This window comes from Dunckerocampus dactyliophorus, chromosome 13, assembly GCF_027744805.1.
Source record: "Dunckerocampus dactyliophorus isolate RoL2022-P2 chromosome 13, RoL_Ddac_1.1, whole genome shotgun sequence".
NCBI classification, from domain to species: Eukaryota; Metazoa; Chordata; class Actinopteri; order Syngnathiformes; family Syngnathidae; genus Dunckerocampus; species Dunckerocampus dactyliophorus.
Genome location: NC_072831.1, coordinates 16,303,822 through 16,325,918, shown reverse-complemented (window position 1 = coordinate 16,325,918; position 22,097 = coordinate 16,303,822). Strand labels below are relative to the sequence as shown.

Here is a 22,097-nt window from a genome sequence, read left to right as displayed (position 1 = left end):
CATTAGATATTACAATGGATTTTTATTTCATTGGTTAACTGTAAGGTTTCTGTCGTATGTCATGTAGACTACAGTCCAAGGGAACAGAAACAATGTGGTCCTGCAGAACCTGGATCCAGACACCCCGTACAATATCAAAGTTACTGCAATCTATGCTGATGGACCAGGAGGAGAACTGGAAGGAGATGGTCGCACAGGTACAGACTATGCAATGCATCCATCACTTGTGGATGTGTCCTCCACCATGTGTAGCAGTAGATATATTCAGCTAAGAACAGATTAGGTCTGCTGTAAAAACATTGCACCCTTGGAAATCAGAGCAGAAAATATGAATGGACTATGTGCTGATTAAAATCCTGAATTATTGCAGAAAAAGACATTCTTGACTGGTCACACTGGCCAAAAAAGCCACGGTTATTGCCAGAGGATTACAAAATGGCTGTACTCCAGTTAGGAAGAACTGTTGCTTTGAGTGCTGGCTAGCATTCTACCTAATTTGGCTCTGAATAAAAACAAAACCCTATTTCATGTCACAGTCTGCTTTCTGAGGTTGCTTCATGTGGTTTCTGCGTCGCCCCTACACACCATCATTCACAAGCAATAATCAGCAATATTATGATGACCGAAAAAATTGGAATTTCAAGTATTTGCATCTCGCTGCTATGATACAAACCCCATACTTATTGTGTTGCATCATCTTTCCTACAGCGGCTATGCTTGGGCCCAGGAACCTACGTGTTTCTGATGAATGGTATACTCGCTTCAAGGTCTCCTGGGATCCCGTTCCTTCAAGGGTTACTGGATACAAGCTCATCTACCAGCCTGATGGTATGAATATGTTCTTATTGAGTCTAAGGTAGCAGCCACTTACTCTATTGGAACATTCTGTCTGGTTCTTGTTTCCTCTCAGGCTCTGATGAGTCCTCAGAGGTGTTTGTCGGAGACGTCACTTCTCACCAACTGAATAACCTGAAACCTGGAACCACCTATGACCTGAAAGTCCTGGCACAGTATAGCACAGGCATGAGTGGACCTCTAATTGGCCAAGGCACCACATGTAAGTTGATCAACTATTGACTCTGAAACATTTGTTGTAGTAAAATTAAGATTTTTGTCAAAGCAGAACATGTTGAAGAATGTCTGTTTCCTTTTAGTGTACCTGAATGTGACAGACTTGACCACGTACAACGTTGGCTACGATTCATTCTGCATCCGCTGGGCCCAACATAGAGCAGCCACCTCCTACAGACTTAAAGTCCAACCTGTTGACCGTGAGTGCTTCAGTGTAGCTAAAGAACATTTTGTCTGATTAGTTTCTTCAGCTATGATCTTCCTTCCCTCTAGCCTCTAAGAGTGGTGCTCAGGAGATTACCGTCAGAAGCTCAGAGAGCAGTCACTGCTTTGACGGCTTGACCCCTGATACTCTCTACACTGCCACTGTGTACACCCAGACCCCCAGCATGGAGGGGCCTGGGGTTAGTGTCAAGGAGAGAACATGTAAGATCACATCCATGATGCTAGATTGTAACATATATACCATACCATACCAGACCATCGTCAATTTTGGTTTCGTCCTTAGTGGTGAAACCCACCGAAGTGCCAACCGAGCCCCCCACGCCTCCTCCCCCAGCAACAGTCCCACCGTCATTGGATGGTAGTGAGAGCATTCACATATAAAGTAACAGTAATAAATTGGCCTGGCTGTGATTTAACCATTGATGTGCTTGTAGTTTGCAGAGGTGCCAAGGCAGACCTGGTCTTCCTCATTGATGGCTCCTGGAGTATCGGAGACGAGAGCTTTCACAAGGTCATCCAGTTTGTCAAAAGCATGACTGGCGCATTCGATGTCATCAGCCCCAATGGCATGCAGGTCAGAAGGAACTTTCTGGTGCTCAGTTGCTTTCCGATGTCATCTGAATGGCCAGTCTGTTTGTATTTTAATGTGTCTATTATCACATTTTTCCATTTCAACAGGTTGCATTTGTGCAGTACAGCGATGACGCGAAGACAGAGTTCAAGCTCAACACCTACCATGACAAGGGTGTTGTTATATCAGCTTTGCAGAATGTCCGTTACAGAGGAGGAAACACCAAGACAGGTACTCATCTTGCAAGTGTGCATCTGCAAGACGGAGTGATCAAGTGTCATTTTGGAGCTGATTGTTCCTGTCTTCTTGCTCATTTCTGCAGGCATCGCTCTGAAGCACGTGTATGAGAAGGTGTTCACTTCCGACAGTGGAATGAGGAGGAATGTCCCCAAGGTGCTTGTGGTGGTCACAGATGGACGCTCCCAGGATGATGTCAAGAAGAGTGCCCTACAGTTGCAGCAGTCAGGTATGAAAGGAACAATATTTGAAGATATCATTGCTGGATGATGAAAATCCTGTATGTCCACTTTATGATTATTTTGATTTTTCACCTAATTAGATTTTCTCTGTTCTCCTGCACGTCCTCTTAAGTGCATGTTAATAAACAATCAATGAAAACATGTTTTATCATGACCATAATGACCACACTTCCCCCAATTCACTTTGTTTCGGGGACAAGCAACAACACAGTGAACCAAGTGCCCAACTAACCTTGACAAACATAATAATTTGAGCAGTTCACTGAGAATTAAGGTATATCTAATTTCACTTAAATTGTTACGCTAATTTTAATGTCACATGTAAATGCATTGTTTTGTAGACGCATGTTGTTTTACCTTGCTACACATTGTTACAATCTGAGAGGAACACAAGCAACTCATAAGTAATGGCTTGTCCTAAAGAGACATAATTATGTGAATGCAAAAGCAAAATTTTCAACTGTATTTAGGTCAGCATGTCATCATGTTAAATAGGGGTGCCCCTAGCCACAAGCAGAACACATCCTGTGCGTCAGGCCCCATGATCATTGGGGCCTCCATTGTGCCCAAGGAGGTGCATTCTCAGCAAATGCATGGATGATGCGCATTGCTGCCAAGAGGCAGGAGAGAGAAAACATGAGAAATACAATTCTGTGTAGGGCCCCAATTTGGCCAGGGGTGGCCCTGATGTTAAATGGCTGATACTAAAATCTGTAAAATTGTTCAAATTTACTTTTTCCCCCAAATATTTATTGTCTATAGCAAGTACATACAGTACGTCATCACACCAATATCAGTAGCAAGTACACTTGCCTTTTTGCGCTCTATACCCATTTACCAGTTCCCATTGGCCATGGCCGTAACCGGATGTTACATGTCCTGATTTGGATTTCAATTACTGGACTACAGTAACGTACTGCAATACTGGACCCAAACTGCCCTATATGTACAGACATGCCGTGCTCTGGGCACTGGCAGCTCCTGCTACGCCACTAGTGTGGATCAAGGAGTTTCCCCTTTTCGTCATTATAATGTAAATGGGACTGTCCTCCCCAGAATCAAAATGTCAAAGTCTGTTATGTTTTACGGCCTCCTCCTCAACTGCGAGCAAACAAAACATCTTGTCCATTTTTTGCTAACATTTCAGCCTTTTTAGTTAAAATGATAACCCCCCCAGGGATGCATTTTTGGTGTTATTTTTAACTATTGTTTTGTGTTGTTTTACCTCCACAGGCTACAGTGTATTTGTGGTTGGAGTAGCTGACGTGGATATGGCGGAGTTGAGAAACATTGGAAGCAAGCCCAGTGAAAGACACGTGTTTGTGGTAGATGACTACGACGCCTTCGCCAAGATCCAGGACAACCTGATCACGTTCATCTGTGAAACAGCAACTTCCAGTACGATTTGATTATGTTCTTCTCGAATGTCTTCTTTCAAGGGGTAAACAACTTTTGTAATGTCTTGGGATAGTTGACTGGAGCACCTGCAGAGGTTGCAGGAAGCTCACCCATTGAGACACATTTTGATTAATCTATTGCCAGAGGAAGTGCATGTAAACAGGGATGAATTGTCTTCTTTCAACCTTAATGGGCTTTTCCAATCCTTTATAACTTTATGTTTTGCTTTAGCTTGCCCTCTGATCTACATCAATGGATACACCACACCCGGTAAGAATCACACAGATAAAAATTGACACATTGCATTACTAGAATGCTGTTATGCTGTGATGGCTTTCACTGCTCCACATGTTCATCTTGTTTATACATTTTTAGGATTCCGGATGCTGGAGGCTTTCAACATCACAGACAAGACATTTGCTGGCATGAATGGTGTGTCTATGGAGCCAGGCTCGTTCAACAGCTACATTGCATACAGACTGCATAAAGATGCCTTCATAAATCAGCCCACCAAGTAAGAGCAGATGTAAAATCACAAGTATATGATGTGTATAATCGCCGAAATGGCTAAAATGTTGTCCAGTCTACGGTACTACTCATAATGATGCTCAATTTCTCCTGTAGTCAAAGGGATTACTCCCAGTGAGCCTTTGGGAATATGACTTAACTGTTGTAGAATATGACGTGCAAGCGACATTCCCTGGAGGAACTCCTCTTCCTGTTGATGTCTTACCCAAACAATACACCCCAGGGTTAAACGTTTTGTCTTTTTATGTGGTATTGGGCTTCTGTGTAACTTCTCATACAGTGATCTGAGTGTAGCAATCTCCATTAACATAATACTGTACATACAAATGGAAACACTTCCACTTGTAGTCAGGAGGAGGGGACAGAAAATACTTTCAACATGCAAGTAATTTTTGCATGCCCAGAGGGGCAAGTGGTAATAATTTACCTTTGAGAGTCACATAGATCCATGGCGTTATGTTGTTTTCAGGGTTTAATCTACAGATTCAGTTCTGATTTATAACAATTTGTCTTAAACACCAACAGGGAGATCCACCCAGAAGGTCTTCCCCCATCTTACACCATCATCCTCCTCTTCCGACTGCTACCTGACACACCTTCGGAACCTTTTGATGTCTGGCAGATTGCTGACAGAAACAACAACCCGGAGGTTGGACTCACTATCAATCGTAAGGCTCTTTTTGTCATTTGGTCTCAAGCAGGAGCACAAAGATGCTGTGGCGAATTTTTTCTAAACAAAAGAAGAGTCACGTTCAAATTCATGGAACTGTCACGACTAGTTTACTCTGATTTATTTCAGAATTTGGCTTGACTGAGCTGGCTTCCTTCTTTTATTAAATTTAATTTTTAAACAAGTATCTTTTACCACTGTGCAATTGCACATGTGGTAAATGCATGCAAGTGATTAGGAGCACGGACTAAATCCCCCGTAACCCTCTTGTGATCCCCCCCATCCGCCTGCCACCATGTGTTCTCTATAGTACCGTCTGCACTTTGCGTGCCGCTCCATCGTAGCCTTCATCAAAGCCTCCTCTCTTTCCAGCTTCAAGCAAAACAATCACATTCTATAACAAGGACACCCGAGGAGAGATCCAGAGAGCCACATTTAATGAGGAGCAAGTGAAGCGTGTTTTCCATGGCAGCTTCCACAAGGTAAACACAATGCATCGTCCTCGAAGAGAAGAATTATGATTGTAGTCCTTCTATATGAAGATTAATATTTCTTTTCACGTGTGCTGTTTAAAAAAACAAAAATGACTGTTGACATTTTGCTGACAAATTGGCAAAAATCATTTGAAATATGACAGAAAAACAGCCAGCTCATTCTTCTTTTCAAAGAAGTTTCATTACAATCCATCATGTAGCTGAGGTCTCACGTCCAAGTAGTGTTTTGACATTCAATTAGTTATGTGATAAATGAGCTCTGGAGTTTATAAATAAAATTAAAAAGAAGTTCCTCAACCTCAGTGATCCAATAACCACATGAAGACGGGCGACATTGGTGAGTGATTTGCAAACCAATCAGATCTGCACACAAGAGGCTGGATTGCTTTTGTTTTCTATTTTATTTGGATTGAACGTGAACCGGTCATGATGCATTTAGGAACTCTATAAACACAGCTTTAAACATTACTCTTTCAAGCTCAAATGATTGCAGCTGCCTAGATGCCGTCATCTTCTATGTGTTATTGTGATAGAAATTAAACATTTCTTATTAGAAGAGTCGTTAAGGGAAGCTTGTCTTCTAACAATCTGTCAAAACATCCCATCACTTGAACTACATGGCCATTATTTTCCTTTTGCGAAACCTTTGTCTTCAGAGCTGCTGCCACTACATTAGGCCCACATGTTTATGTATCATCTCTTGGGAGGACAGAAATCAGATTGTGTCAAATCCAACTAAAACTACCAGCAATTGTAAAACATCTATGTTTTTACACAGCAGGGTGTAGGGAGCAGAACAATGAAGGATAGTATATTTTCTTACTTATGGTCCAACACTGCAAGTTGTTTCAAGTCTAATTGTTTTTGCATTTCTTTCCAAAGACAGCAAGGTCTAGTATGTAAGTCCCCTTTTCTAAGATTATCAAAATGACCCTGAATGACCCTGAAGTCTTTCCGATGTTGGCGTTGAGTCATGTCTAAATAGTCCCACTAGGGTGGATGCTTGGAAGTCAATATTTTGCTCTACTTCAGTTTGTATGATATTTAAGTTAGTTGATAGACTTGTTTCATTACGTACGTGGTGCATTTGACATTAACAGAGACAGAGTTGAAAATGGCTCGTGTCGCGTTGGTCACTGCCTCCACTCCAGAATGGTTTTTTTTTTTAGGTTTTCCGTCAGCTCAGCTTGTATCTAAAGTTACTTGGTAAACTGTTTGTTGTTACGCACATGGTGCATTTGACAAGACAGAGCGGTAAACGGCTCGTGTTGCGTCGGTCTGCTTGCTTCTAATTTGGCTGGTGATATAAAGTCAGTTGGAAAACTTTGCTGGTAGTACTGAATGTGGTGCTTTGAGAAAACTACAGTGAACAAGGCTGACAGATTATTTCCCGGTTTGCCATCACTGGATGTTTGCATGACTCACCAACTTCACACATTTATAAAATAATGAAATAATAAAGTCTTACAGATCACTTGCACACATACACAGTACACATATAGCTGAATAATAAACAATAAATAAAGCAACTTCTGATCAATCTATGTCTATTTCAGACGTAAAATAATGTACCGAGTTAAGCCACACGAATTTCCGGCTAAACCACACCCACTTCCGGTTTATGTCCCGCCTACTCCTAGTACAGATATGGCGGCTACAGATCATTTAGATGGGTGAACAAATACAGACACAGATACAGATAGTGGTATACTCGCTCATCCCTAGTAGTAGTTGTCCTATGTGTCTTTACTATCCTGTTTTATGTTGCGCTGTTATCTCTGTCATTTTTGCAGAAGAGAACCTTACATTACTAAGTACCATTAGATGATAAGTTGTCTTTGCTCTTATGTCATTACCATTTACCTTTTCAACTTGTCATCATCATCATCTGATACCATATGCAAGTAAATATTGCACACTTTAAAAAAAAGAACACTTTGAAAATACAAGACGGGATGCCAGAAAGTGAAGTAATTCAGTGGATTCAGATCCACTTTGACCTGTATTGTCCATTTTATGTTCGGGTTACAATAGTCTCTTGAGTTTTGGACCATGCTGTTTTTCCCTTGCAATTTTTGTTGCTGAGCTGTTTCTTTTTATCCGGTCATAGACCAGATAATATGTCTCACAATGTTCTGAAAATTGGATTCTCAGTGTCATTATTTAGCAACCACATAACTAATTTAGGGGGATTTCATGAATGAATGAGACCCTGGAAAATGTAGGCGGATGATTAATGACATCACCGCTGCTCTAGTTGGACAGCGTAATTTGTATGTGTGCGCCCTCAATCCCAGGCCATGGTGGCGACTGGTGTCCCAATGTACACTGAGTGGCTAGTTTGCGGTGTGGCAGTCTACCTAGCTGCTTATTTACTGGTAAGTTGACTGAGTACCTCTGCCGCCTGCTTTGGTGGACTGTGTTGAAGTGCTGTTTGTGGTTTCCTGGGTACACTATTGTAAGACTGACCTCACAGTGTGCATGTACTGTAAATATGTGTGGAAAAAAACCTGCGATCCAAAGATAAGACAAATGTTTGTTCATTTGTGTTTTTAAATATGACATCTATAATTTCTATTCAAAAGGGTTATTGCATCTTCTTCAAATGGTGCGTTCAATAACTTTCCTCATACTCAAGTCCAAACTGTCTCTTGAATCGCTATTGAATCGTGTTGCTATTACTTCAAGACACGAAAGTAGCGATTAAAAGTTCTAATTAAAAAATACTATACACTGCAGTGCATTTGAAGTGCATTGGCAAAACAAAATAACAAATGTATGTTTTGGTAATGCAACTGTAAAGTGATCCTCGGTCCTCTGAAGTTCATTCTGAACCATACATGTACAGTAAATTAAACATCACTACCGCAGTGGGCAGTGTAAATATGACTAATCTCAATAATAATATTCTGGTTAGTGCCACTCATTCTGCCAAAATAGACCTCCTTTAGTGCTCTTTTTAAAAACCTTAACTGTGACTGCTCACAGCCACCCTGAGGAGAAAGGAAAATAAAGTGAGTAGTGAGTATGAATTTTATTTTGTTAAGTAGCACAATGTTCCTTTTATTTCCTAACAATCACTCCATTATGACTTTTTCATCATTGTCAAGAATTATGAGCCTTTAATGTGGTTTAAATCAACAGCACTGGGTCACAGAGTTGCTTGCATTTGGCTTTTACCCTCAAACTTGTAAATAAAGAGCAAGCCAAGCTTGAGGGGTCGTGGTCTACCACTAGTCAAGCATGTGGGAAAGCTCACAAAGATGACTTTAGCAGATGATAGCCTTGCGATCTCTCTTGGGAAATGCCTGACTCCCACACATGAGGGGTAGGAGTCCATTGAGAGGATGGTTCATTTAATATGAGAATACTCTTGATTGGACTGTCATGGGTATGACACACTACCTTGTACATCTCTGTATCAAGACATCCCTGAGGAAAATGGAGTAGTATTTATGTTTACCTACTGTATATAACAAGCTTACTGGGAGGAGACTTAATGACTCAAGAAACCACTCTATAAATACAGGATCTCCTGTGTTGTCACATGTGAAGAGATAAGAAATGAGAGCGTCCCAGCAGAGAGCATCAGCCCAACTGAGGCTTGCTTGTTTTTTTTTTTGGTTTTCTTTGAAACTGCAATCTAATTGAGATTCTATACTGATTATATACACTCAGTGAAGTCAAACTTATTCTTGGATACCTTTTGAAAATAATACTTGCCATCAGCCATTTTGTCCTTAATGAACTGGACAAAACTGAAGCAAGCCAAGAACAATAACATCTAATTTGATAGAAATCCTGGAAAGTAGGACATGGTCTCATTTTAGCAGCTGTTCAGTGGATTGTTCACAGTAGCCTACCTCTGTGTCAACACACAATGACATATTTATTCAACACAAACCCACATATCTTTATTCAACACACACACACATTTTTTTTTGTATCAGACAGTAGAGGAGCAATAGTCACTAGAAAAATTACTCTTAAGTTATTCATATCATTTGACTCTATAATACAGCGGACATAGATAGTCGACAGACCCCTAAAATATGGTAGGTTTTTGAATTGTAAGAAATAATGAATGTAGATGAACAATTCAGATAAAAAATGTTCCCCTTAGGGAAAAAATACTAATATCCTGCACACCTATGTTTACATCATAGAGTGAATTTTACTGTCAATTGTAATGGTATCGGTAATGGTTTATTTAGTTACATTAAAGTACATCAGATGATTACAATTGAACATGTCAATGTCCGGAGGAGTAGGAAGAAGCAGAGTTTATTTAATCCTTCCCTTTCTCCAAGTCTCAGCAGTTCCTTATAGTTTGTTCACTTCATGTGTTTAACAATAGAGCAGGAAAGAATAAGGAATGTGTACAGTTAATAGATAGATTGTAGATAGCTTCTTCAGTAATAATCTAAAAACTGACACTTTGTATAATGAACAACATTAATACAATATATGATTTATTAAATAATAATAATACAGTAGAGAATAATAATTTTATTGCAACTCAATTTGTTTTTTCTATCAATGTGGCACATTTGACTCTCACCTCAGATGCCCTCTTGGATTTAGGTCTGGGCGCCGCTCAGGTCTTTCCAAACTTGTTAATCTTCGTGTTGTCAGGTGCAGTTGCTTTCCATCTGCAGCTTTAAAAAAAAAAAAAAAATTGCTGCACATACTTCCTTTCACTTTTAATTAAACATATTGAATCATTTTACGGCGGTTTGTCGACTTTTTAACCTCCAACTATGTCCACCAAAGGAAAAGAGTGTCATGGTTCAGGCTCAGGTACCAAAGAAATAACTGGAAGTAATTGGTTTCCAATAACCTTGTCCAAGTCTGTGGTAGTCATAGCTTTGTAGCTCGTTGCATGTTGTAACACAAAGAACGCTTGTCTAACAGTTAAGCAGGGGAAAATGTGCATTGGTGAAAGAAAAAGTTTGGTACACCACAAATGATATACTTTCAGAATGTCAAGCAGGCCTCTCTGGAGACAATTTGATACTTTAGTCGTTCTGTGTTGTTATACAGACTCTGTCTACAGCTTCAGCACTGCAGGCTGCTGTCAACTGTTGTATATTACCTTACGTTATGTCCCATTCATCAGTAGTGGCATCAAACAGAAGTTGTGTACAGAATCGGTAACCACCGGATGGTAACACTGAAGTGGATAATCAATTCAGTTTTGGAAAGTCGAAACAGTTTCCTGAAAGAAGCAATTATGGGAAGAATAGTTCTCGTGTCTTTAGATGCTTCCGACAAAATGGTTAAAAAAGGTTCAGTGAGGTTGTTCCCATCTGTATGAACGTACTTTCTTCATTTCCTTCACTTTGAAAGGTCAATCAAACTCCATTCAAATAAAAATGAATGCCAAAACCCATATTTTCAAAAGCCACGAGTATTACTAAATAATTGCGTAGCTGCAAGCTCGGCAGCTGCAAAGGTTTGAAAAGATGAGAATGTTTTGTATAACCGTGTCCTTTGTTCATCATCTTCCTCCCGTAGCTCCACATCAGCATTTCTCCAGACAAAGTCAAGCTCAACCTGGACTGCCAAGAGGTGGCGGAGAAGCCTATCAAGGAGGCCAAAAACATCACTCTGGAGGGCTACGAAGTGCTTGGCAAGATGGCCCGGTCTGCTGGAAGGAGGCAGTCTGCAACAGTAAGTGAAAAAAATCTCAAAAGACATGGACACGAACGTCCCACTACGTTTCACAACTTCAACAAACTGTTAAAAATGTATTCCTTGAAAGAATTCCTGGGTGTTTTCATTCAAAATACAATCTGCACAGTTTCCAAAAATCCACTCTGTTTTGAACACTGTGCATTATCCTCATGTATGGAAGTCATTTTTTAACATCCTTGGGTGTTTTTGTCTTTTTCTGTTTAGTTCCAGCTCCAGATGTTCGATATTATCTGCAGCTTGAGCTGGATCACCCGAGATAAATGCTGTGACCTGCCTGCCACAGTAAGTTTCATTTCCAAATTTTTTAAAAACTGTGTGAAAAAAAGCAACACAAACACCATTCAATGTTTTTGAGTGGGATTGTGCATAAATGATTTATATTTATTTTGTGTTGATGACATAACAGTCCAAGTTATACAGTTGAGGTAAAGGAAAGATAAGATTTCAAAACAAATTGTCCCATGGGAAATAATGGAAATTGAAACAATCTGTTCCTGGGTCAAACTCAAAACCAAAATCATCTCAAAACCGTTCACTGTACAGCCTTTTCTTTTAAGATACACTTTAACACTGTTAACTGACAATCGCAACTACGCCTCATACGTGATATGTTTTTTTACCATTCATAATATGAGCGACTTTCTGAACTGCCTTATTTGTTCCATCTTCCAATGGATATCAATCCTGAACAACAGTGCTTGTATAGTTATACTGACAGTAAAGCACTTTAATTTAGATGTGCTTGGTAATGCACATGCATGCACATTTATCCAATTTTTTAAGTCCCAAATGTTCAGTAATGGTAAGTTTTAAGGTCAACCGCCCTTTGATTTCCTAACAATCCTTTAGCACAAAAGAATTTTGAAGGCATAGTTTTGTATTTTTAATCTATTTACTGCTCTTATTACACATGTATTTGCCTCCTCTAATTCTTTCCCTTTTCTTTCCAGCGAGATGAGGCAAAGTGCCCGGCCCTCCCCCACTCCTGCACATGCACACAGGATAGCATTGGCCCCCAGGGGCCACCTGGTCCTTCGGTAAAGACACTGCACATCCCACTTTCCTCCAACCTGTCTTAATTTCCTCTACATCTGACATAATGCGTTTCTCATATGGCAAACATGTTATGAGGATGATGATAATGCCATACATTCTAATGGTGGTACAAAGATCAGCTTGACTTGCGTCTGCCTGCGATACAGTTTGATCTTCAGAAGTTTGAGGATGTCCCGCGCCTCAGGAGATATTTAGTTTTCCTTTGAGCAGCGCAATTGAGGATGAGGCCAATGACATGCAATGAAATGTGGGCTTAAGGGGTAGTGTCAAAAGATAAGTGTCTGCTGGAAAAACTACAGAAGTCTGGATAGTGTGAGCTCATAACCCCACTCATCTCGTGCGAAGATCATTTATATGGCTGTGGATTTTAGGGCTCTTGGAATCTGCTCCTGTTGTTGCACTCACACGGTGTCTTTTGGCTGCTTGCTTTCCTAGGGCGGCCCAGGTTCTAAGGGACCACGAGGAGATCGAGGAGATTCGGGCAAACCTGTAAGTGAAACCTTGCTTGACTTTTAACATCTTGTAGCGTTTTTGCAATCATTCAGTCCCTAACTGTTTTTCATTTGACTGAAGTAAGAATGTAACCAATGAAAAAGAAAATTCCCAGATTAGGAATGTCAAATCTCATTGGTGTGGTTTTCCAGAAATAGTTAGTAGTCTGCAGCAATATGTTCGCTCACACCAACAGGAGGAGCAACATCTGAATGCAGTTATCAAACACGTTTGCTGTGTATTCTCATTCAGCTTGGACTAATGGGGGTCAAGTAGCTTCAAGACTCTGAAGCCATAACTGCTAAAGTCAGTTTTCTATATTTAAGTCAAATGTCTGATGAACGTTGTCTTCTTTTTATAGCATCGGCCTATTTAGCATCTGTGTTGTATACCTTGTCAGGGTCCAGTGGGTCCACGTGGTGAACCAGGACTTGTCGGCCCAATGGGACCACCAGGTCCTCAAGGTCCTAATGGATTGTCGTTACCTGGAGAACCTGTAAGTTCACATATACAATGTGTAATCTTCACTATCACTATAAGACTGCATACAGAAATGTGCAGTGTATGTGGAAATTCTTGGGTGACTGGAATATTTTTCCATACAATCGTGAGTGGCTGGGATTTATAGCAAAAGTCAAAATAAGTATTTTTCTTCTCCACCGCCAGGGTCGCCCTGGACCAAAGGGAGATCGTGGAGACCCCGGCCTAGTTGGTCTGCAAGTAAGTGGCCCCCGCTTTCCTTTTGTGGTTTAGGGATAGGAAACAAGAGAGTATCCACTGAGAGAATTACTGCTACTGGAGCCGGGATTCAGTTGACGCTGCAATGATGGAAACCACACTCGGGAGTGGGAGGATTACCCTCCATCCTCAGGGACACCCACACACTCAAAACGGAGCGATGATTGACAAACGGTGGAGCAGCGATGCAGTTAAATTATTAAGCGCCGCCTCAGGTTACTCAAAAGGAAAATAGGGAATGGAACATGTTCTTTCCCAGCTTTGTAACTGAAGATGATAAAGACACAATTTTGACTGTCTTTGACAAACATTTGATGTCAGCCTGTGGATTTTGTGGATGAAGGAGGCGTCTTAGTTTTTAAATTATTCGTGATATTGCATTACCAATTCCAATACTCATACATTGGAAGATTTTAATTCAATCATACTCTACGGCTGTGCGGCAACGATGTTGACCCACCAGCCAAACTAAGTGAGTGTAGCCAGGGTGCCTGGGCCGGTGATGAGGATGCTTCCTCATTTCCATTGTGCACAGCGGCTGACGGCCAGTCTTTGACGGGGCAGAAGAGCTGCGACTCTTGATGTCAACAGCCTTTACTGGACCGTCACGAGTATTCGCGTGTTGTGGTGAGCCAGAGCACCCTCACGGACATCAGTGACAAGATGACAGTCCCATCGTCTGGCTAGCTGGCGCAGGGCAACATCTCTGCCCAGTGAAGTCCCCCACCCACTAGTGATGTAGATTCATACTCTACCAAAAACGGAATATTATTTACCAAAGGTTGACATCACTGATTATCTATTAGTCAACATACAGTTTATTCATCAAAGGCCAGCCGATTGCCACCGTTAAATGAGAGAGAACATTAGTATATTAGTAGGTATTTAGTGTTTTTGTATTATGACACCATTAATGGGCATGTTCTTGTGGATATCATCTCTTGACTGCTTTGAGTCTGAAGTTATATGTCGTCTTTGGCTTAATTAACTAAGGTTTTGTTCTTCTTTAGTAACTGCATGAATAGGTTGTTCCCAATCATTACACGTTGATTGAGTGTGTCTGCATTTTTTCTCTCAGGGTCCTCCTGGACCACGTGGTCCTCTGGGCGCCGTTGGACCAAATGGGGCACGGGTAGGGTCCTCCTCCGAGTTTGGATCCTACACTCACTTAAGCACATTATAATGTTGATCATCTATTTATTCAAGCATACAAAGATTCTGAGCTTGCGCTGCTTGCTCTCACTCAGCCAAACTATTGAAGGCACTAATTTAAAGAAAAAGTTACTGAACAAGACAGACTCAAGAAAGAACCCAATGTGAAGTCATGGCACTGATGCATTGCATGGACAGGGTCCCCAGTGTGTTGTAGCACATGTATGATTGTATGTTGTTTCTACGCAGGGCCCACCAGGAAAGGATGGACCATCAGGGCCCAGAGGCCCACCAGGGCCAATGGTAAGTGTGTTTTGATTTAAATGTGCTTTTTATCCTTGTGTGCAACCGCTGGTTCTATTAGTGCCTCCGCTGCTGCAATGATGCAGCTTGCATCTTCCCATTTTTTTGCTGTGGTTTAGGGACACCTGCATCTATTTAAATCAAGCCCTGCTGCAGACAGGCATCATGCCAGCATGGAATCCACATTCATTATGTGCCATCATTAGTGCCATTAGCAGAAGATGTCTGGGCATCAAGTGTGTTTCCATCTCCGCGTTAGGGCCCTTGGCAACATGTGGCCCAATGCCGATGTTATGTGTACATTCCTACTTAAATAAACTTGCCATGCAATAGTTGGGAGAACACTGCTACTGTGCTGCAATCAAACAAACCCAATTTTGTCTTTTCTTCCTTTAGGGAAGTCCGGGCACTCCAGGTGTACCAGGAATTACTGGGAAACCAGGAAAAACAGGGGATACAGGAAACCCAGTGTGTATTAATTTGACTAACATGGTAGCAGTATACACACAGAGCATTTAATTAAGGATGATTTTTCTCCTATTAACAGGGACCTGTTGGCCTTAAAGGAGAAAAGGGAGAGAGGGTACGTATGGATGCTTCGACTGTATCGTCGATTATCATCGTTAATGAGAAAAGTATTGAATGAACCCTTCTGATTTCAGGGGGACTTTGCGTCCCAGAACATGATGCGATCCATTGCAAGACAAGTTTGCGAACAGCTTGTGAACAGTAAGCAAAACGCATTTTAATTAGGGCCGTGAAATATTTGGTGTAATTGATGCATGCGCGTCATGGCAAGCCACACGCATCTGTTATGGTGGGCACATGGAGGCACAGTGTCGCATCCCCACGGAGTCTGTTGATCCTCGGAACAACACGTCCTCATTCTCACTACACTACTGCAGAGTGCACACAAGGACACGTAACTCTGAACATCACAACATCTTTTTGATGCATGTGTTTGTGTGGTCTAAATAAACAGAAAGGCAGAGGAAAAACAACAAGTGGATATTGTTAACACTCACTTTGTAACTCTTAATGTGGAAGTACTGCACTGATGTATGCATAGAAATCCCAGAAAATACACCTAAAACATGTGAATTCAACTTAAAATGACGTGGTGTCTTTGAACACAACCCCTCATTGCTCATAACAACACAGTTGAAGTGTGATTCAAATGTTCTACTCTATTAAAGAGACGACCACAGACGTGTGGTATCATTTAGCTTGATTTTTACATTTTCAGGAGTTTATTTGGAGCTTTTAATTCATACAAATATATATAATCATGCCCTGCCATTTGTCTTTCTGTTCCTAAAATACGGTACAAAAATTGGCATATTTCAGATAGTTGCAAATTAATTGATTAATCATGATTCATTCATTTGAAAACTGCGATTAATCTGACTAAAAATTGTAATCATTTAACAGCCCTAATTTTAATCCTACTATTTTTTCACTGAAAATCATCCCACTCTAACGAGTTTTCTTCTTTTGTTCCAGGTCAGATGAGCAGAATCGACGTGATGCTCAACCAGATTCCTTCAGGATACCGGAGCAACAGTCCAGGGCCAGCGGGTCCACCTGGCCCACCTGGCAATCCAGGATCCCGCGGAGAGCCCGGACAAACTGGACGAAATGGCTTTCCAGGAAGCCCCGGTATACCTGGAAGTCAAGGAGAAAGAGGTACTTGAACTGGTTAGCAACTATGTAGAAGTTGAGTTTGAGGTCATGCTAATTGTGAAGGAATTACATAAGAACCTTTCTGGTGTTAGGCTACACATGGTTCAACTTAACTTGTTTTCCATATGTGAGCTTCACACTCCAACTCATTGCAGGAATACGTTTTATCATTACGAGAGTGGTTTCACTTCTGTTGCTTATTTGTGTAGGTTTGCCAGGTGAGAAGGGAGAGAGGGGATCTCCAGGTACCGGACAAAGAGGACAAAGAGGTGCTCCTGGACCACCAGGTAAGACAATGCCTTCCTCGCTTTTTAGTTTGACAGTAGCCTTCATTGTTGAATCCTCCATCCCACTGAGGCAAGCAACATAAGCATGTAGGTCCTCTGTTTATCGTCTTATGTTTACACTAAATCCCACTTCCACAGTGGCTAGATTTTCCTTTTCACACAGCTTATGAGGACCCGGAATTAGTCCCCTCTGTCCAATTAAAATCACATTGCGGCAAGAAGTGAAAATGTTCACCAAAAATATATTTGCTGCAGGCACCTTCATTGAGGCACCTGCATCACATCAACTTTTTTGGCTTAATCCCAAAGATATTCCCAAACCTTTCTTTACGATTTATGTGCACGAGGCTTCTCCAAACACTATGAACATCTGAAATATTACATACCATATCCCCCATGTAAATTTAGCATTTTATTTCCCTGTACGTTTTGGCACTTTCCAGATGACAGTCACGGTCATGAGAGAAAAAGAGGCCTTTTTTAGCGTTCCACTGTATTTCAGAAATCGCTGATAACGTCTTTAGATGTCCTTTTCCTCACAGGAAGCCATTTAAAAACCACACAAGTGCTGTGTTGAGTTCGACCCCACAACACCAAAAGCTGAATCATGTCAGACACAACTAAAGACCTGTGGGAGGAAGTCCGCTTTGATGACTCAGTTCAGTGTGTGCGTGAGTGTTTGTACGCGTATATGAGAAAAAAAAAAAAAATCTGATTGTTGCACAACAAGCTTTCTTCGGTGGCTTCGTTGGACGACACATGGGTTCACTTAAGGCGAGAAAAGAGCGAGGGGGAAAATTCCATGCTGAGTTCTCACTGTCTAGACAGATGGAGCTGGGGGAGGTGGGGAAGAGCTGTACCTTCACAACGTTCCACACAACTTTTTTTTTTCCCCCCCTCGAGAAGGGGGAAGGGTCAAGCTTTGTAATTGAGCAATTGTAACGGTGAAATTACCCCACCTCCATTCAAGATTTACGAGCAATGTCATAAGAAGCTTGTGTGCTCTCGCCTCTTTGTAGGACTACAAGGGGACTCCAGAACGGGACCCACGGGTCCTCCTGGCTCTGCTGGGCCTCGTGGCCCTCCAGGCCGTCAAGGTAATCCCGGGGTGAGGGGACCACCAGGACCCCAGGGATACTGCGATTCTTCTCAATGTGTAGGCATCCCTTACAATGGACAAGGGTACACAGGTAAGCGCTCCACTGTGTAGCTCCTGCATGCTACTACATTTCACAGCACACTAATGGTCTATAACATTCAGAGACGCGCATGTTCTGTAGTAGTGAAAACAAAATACATTAATAACGAGATGAAACTGACCATTCGCTAAACTCCATCCAGTTTCTATACTTCTAAAACTAAATTATGACCTTTGGTCCTCTCCATCACAGTGAAATTATCACTGAACATTATAAAGTTTGGAGACTGACTGGTAAATCCAGGCTAGTTGTGCCTAGCAAAGCCAGGTATGGTACAATCCCGACTGGGAAGCGTTTAGCGATTGGTCAGTTGGGACTCGCCATTTTCCACAACCTGCATATTTACTTAAAACATGCATGTAAATCACTCCAGTTGCGTGTGACTCCTTGCATAGAGTATTGTAACTTTGTTTCACAGAGACAACTCACCCCCTCTTTGACCTATTTGCAGGTTTGGCATAGTAAACGCTCTGAGTCAACTGTGCAGCTTTACACTTTGAAGTCCTGTTTCTGAGATGTTTTGCCCTTGGACGTAATTAATGAACATTAAAACAAACATTTAAAAAAAAAGCCAAAAACCAGAATGGAAGTGGACTGGCACTAACATCATCTCACAGCTATTAGCTACCATGATGGCAACCTGCTGGCCTGTTTGCATCTTGAACCACAAAACCGCTGGGAACAAAAACAAAGACGTTTCTACCAAGGAAGGAGCATGTACAAACACCATCCAACACAACTACTAACAACGAGGATTTCATAATGTGTACATGTAGAGGTGAGACTGTAAATAAAACTAATGTTGTGCCTTGTAAATGATGTATGAACTCAGACACTTCACTAAAATCCGAGTTAACATCTGTACTGAGCTTGTGCCTTATAACACCCCCGCTTACTTACACCAGCAATAACCTCCTGTTTACAAAAATCACCAGACTGAAGCATGTTCCATTTGTACTTTTAACCATCATGTCCATTGTTTATTTTATTTTGTGTGTATGTTGGACAAATTAGTGCTCAGTGTTGCTCGCTTGCGACTTTAGCATAGCCTGGTTGGTTTTCTAGTCTTTATTAAGCAAGAACGTGAGCGAAGAATAATATTACGAAAAAGGACCGGATGTAGTCATGTTTTTCAAGAAAAAAAGTAGTCATATTACGAGAATGAAGTCATTTTTCGCTCGCTCTTGAGAGCTGCAATGCATTAATCTGAGAAAAGATGTTCGTGCTTTTTCAAGCGTGACAGAAACATTTGCACATCAAACTGCTCGTACTGATGATATTGTTGATTACACAAAACAATGACTATTTCAAATTGTGAAAAAAGTACAATAATGCAAAATTCTATTCTTTATCATAAAATTAAGCTATTTTTTGGTACTTTTACAGAAACCATAATATTACAAGGAAAAAAGTAATTTCATGATAATAAAGTCCTAATCTTACACTTTTTGTCTTTTGACATAATAGATGTATTCTTGGAAAATAACCACTTTCGTCTTGTAAATTCAAATTTTTTTCCTCACTTATTCCCATAAAACTGAGACTTTATATTTGTGTTGTAATATTATAACTTTACTCGTGTAAAACAGCATTTTTTCCTTTTAAATTCTCACTCATTTTTTTCTAGTACGAGAATCAATTTATTCCCTTAAAATTGTGACTTTATTGTCGTAAGATTGCAACTTTATTCCTGTAAAATTACAAGTTTTTTGTTGTAATATTTTTGGTGTAAATTCTCAATAAACAAAATTCCCAGAATAGAATCAATTTCTTCTTCTAAAATTACGACTTCATTCTCGTAATCTTATGACTTTATTCTCGTAATGTTACAACCTTTTCTCGCAATTTGTGTTTATTCTCGTATCATTGCTTTTGTTCTTTTCAATGTGGCCCTTACACTCCTTTGCACAAGCAAAAGTGTGACACGGGGCGTTTTCGAAAACATCCATTGTGCAATACCATTTGTGAAATTGTGCAACCCTTGTTTGATTGGCCACATATTTCCTATAGCCAACAACTACCAGCCTGAACCGGAGGTAGCGTCTTTACCTGTGGAGCCCGCTGGAGACTTTGAGACAGTAAATTCATCAGGTTACACGCGAAACCAGCGAAGAAAGCGATCGCTATCAAGAGACAATACGGAGAGACTAGCATCATAGTGAAAGTATATTATTGACTTTCATGATCCATTTATGTGAGGATTAAGTGCTATTCAGAACATACATATATGGGTTTGATACTCATAGTTATATTGAACATATATTGTTTTGACATGAGAATTTTAGCAATACAACGTGGCTCGTCGTGCTTAGAGCTCCTTTTTAACGTCTCCTTGTAATATCTGACTCCAATGTTGAATGCACTAATCCCTGTGAAAAGATGCGGAAAGAAAGAACATCGTGAATTTCCAAACCACCAGGTGTCCGTTTTGTCCATTTTTATGTAAAGCTGTTGTCGGAATTCCACGGGGGGGAAAAAGAGGTCTTTTAATTGCAGCCCCCTAAAGGTTTGTTCAACATTATGTTTTGTATGGCCTATAAAAGCAAATAATAGTCTGACTTGTAACTCACCAACTTTTTCAACAAATGTTGTTTTGTTTTTGTTACCAGATGTGGAATTGCATGTGTGTGTTGTATAATTTACGGAGAATTTGTAAGTCAGAATATATTTGTTTTCTATCAATGCAGTTGGATTTGAATGCAAGACTATGGACATAGAATTGCTGTTCTTATGTTTTAACTGCACATGTTGTGAATTCCACGCAGCCTTATTTTCTTATTTATTTCTGAACAAAAGAAGAGGCATTTTTCAATAAAACTACTGAAAATGTTACTTTTGTTTCAACTTTCCATGCATTTTTTTCCCCTCCTGCTGGGAAATGGGCTTTGATGCGTGTTTTCTTATTCGGCTTTAATGCTCACAATTCCTGATTTGGAGTGACGGCCTGTTCATTTCCAAGTAAAACCTTTAGGAATCGGCTTTAAAGCTTCAATTTATTTTTGACCATCCTGAATATCAGCAGTGCTACATGAAAGGAGAAGTAGGAGCGGGAAAATAAATACTCACACAAATTTTCAGACTTGCTTCACAGTCCTCGGAGCACCTTTCTTGCTCCGGGCTCCAAATGATTAAGTTATGTGAGGAAACCACGGAAATTAGATGGAGCTGATACCAAACCTGGAAAAACATTTTCGCACATGATCCATATCCAGTTGGGGGAATATGAGATAGAAGAAGGAAGGAACAATTGATGACGTTTCTATTGAGATTAAAGTAGAATGAGTGTAAACGCCATAGATAAATGGGCGGGGGCGGGTATCAAGGTCAAGATCACCACCGTAAAAGCCAACTCAAAATGTCTTGCCGTTATTTCCATATGTGAATAAAAAAAAACCTTACTTGGACTTTCACTAAACATAAAAACAAACAAAAATGTGCAAATTTGTGTTAGTAGATTATATCTCTGATGTCAGTGCATTCCACGCCATTGAAAAGTTTGTTTCCCTGTTTAAAGATAAAAATAATGAGTTGCTGGTTGCAGCCATGTGACCTACACGCAGTCAGTGTCACTTCCGGTTTTCGAATGGGGGGCACTTCGATATTCTAACTGTCTGGTGGCCTATATTGTACTTCCTTCTACACCCGCAAGGAGTTAAAAACCACAAATATATGGAGGCAGATCATCTTTTTTCCATCTGGTTAAGGTCCCAAAATTAGGCGTTAAGGCCATGAAAGATAATGTTCAACTTATTTGTGAACGGTTAAGTGCAGTATTTGATGGATGCTGATTACGGCTAAAACGCTACACGTGTTTGTATTCGTGTTTTTTGATTCGCAGACTTCGGTTTGTTACACAGGCATGCTGAATTCCCACGAGGAGACCATTCATTAGTGAGAGACAACAAGTGTTTCTTGCATGGTGTGTTTATTTGTCAGTCAAATACAAGCGGCTACTAAAGGCGACGCTGCAGCATGCAGTCCAACGTTTGACTAGCAGGGGTCATGGATTGCGATAGTGTGAAGACGACACCGCATGCAGACCATCTTCCGTCAT

The 22,097-nt window shown here is 40.7% G+C and overlaps 1 protein-coding gene across 6 annotated transcripts in view; it reads left to right on the top strand.

Moving 5' to 3' along the window:
- The window catches only part of col12a1a (collagen, type XII, alpha 1a), a 53,582-nt gene extending 32,719 nt beyond the window's left edge, over positions 1–20,863 (top strand). For 5 of the 6 annotated variants that reach the window (XM_054796775.1, XM_054796774.1, XM_054796779.1 and 2 more), the window contains 29 exons: positions 68–197; positions 709–828; positions 911–1,057; positions 1,155–1,271; positions 1,345–1,497; positions 1,580–1,654; positions 1,731–1,870; positions 1,975–2,098; positions 2,190–2,333; positions 3,580–3,744; positions 3,976–4,014; positions 4,120–4,258; positions 4,798–4,940; positions 5,315–5,424; positions 10,954–11,109; positions 11,338–11,415; positions 12,084–12,170; positions 12,625–12,678; positions 13,082–13,177; positions 13,348–13,401; positions 14,498–14,551; positions 14,821–14,874; positions 15,271–15,342; positions 15,422–15,457; positions 15,537–15,603; positions 16,378–16,560; positions 16,767–16,844; positions 17,864–18,034; positions 20,054–20,863. In XM_054796775.1, coding sequence (XP_054652750.1) covers positions 68–197; positions 709–828; positions 911–1,057; positions 1,155–1,271; positions 1,345–1,497; positions 1,580–1,654; positions 1,731–1,870; positions 1,975–2,098; positions 2,190–2,333; positions 3,580–3,744; positions 3,976–4,014; positions 4,120–4,258; positions 4,798–4,940; positions 5,315–5,424; positions 10,954–11,109; positions 11,338–11,415; positions 12,084–12,170; positions 12,625–12,678; positions 13,082–13,177; positions 13,348–13,401; positions 14,498–14,551; positions 14,821–14,874; positions 15,271–15,342; positions 15,422–15,457; positions 15,537–15,603; positions 16,378–16,560; positions 16,767–16,844; positions 17,864–18,034; positions 20,054–20,202 — 3,135 coding nt within the window. In that variant the 3' untranslated portion in view covers positions 20,203–20,863. Of the gene's footprint in view, positions 1–67; positions 198–708; positions 829–910; positions 1,058–1,154; positions 1,272–1,344; positions 1,498–1,579; positions 1,655–1,730; positions 1,871–1,974; positions 2,099–2,189; positions 2,334–3,579; positions 3,745–3,975; positions 4,015–4,119; positions 4,259–4,797; positions 4,941–5,314; positions 5,425–10,953; positions 11,110–11,337; positions 11,416–12,083; positions 12,171–12,624; positions 12,679–13,081; positions 13,178–13,347; positions 13,402–14,497; positions 14,552–14,820; positions 14,875–15,270; positions 15,343–15,421; positions 15,458–15,536; positions 15,604–16,377; positions 16,561–16,766; positions 16,845–17,863; positions 18,035–18,494 lie in introns of all 6 variants that reach the window. The other variant, XM_054796778.1, reaches the window with a different exon arrangement.
- The last annotated feature ends 1,234 nt before the right edge of the window (positions 20,864–22,097 follow it).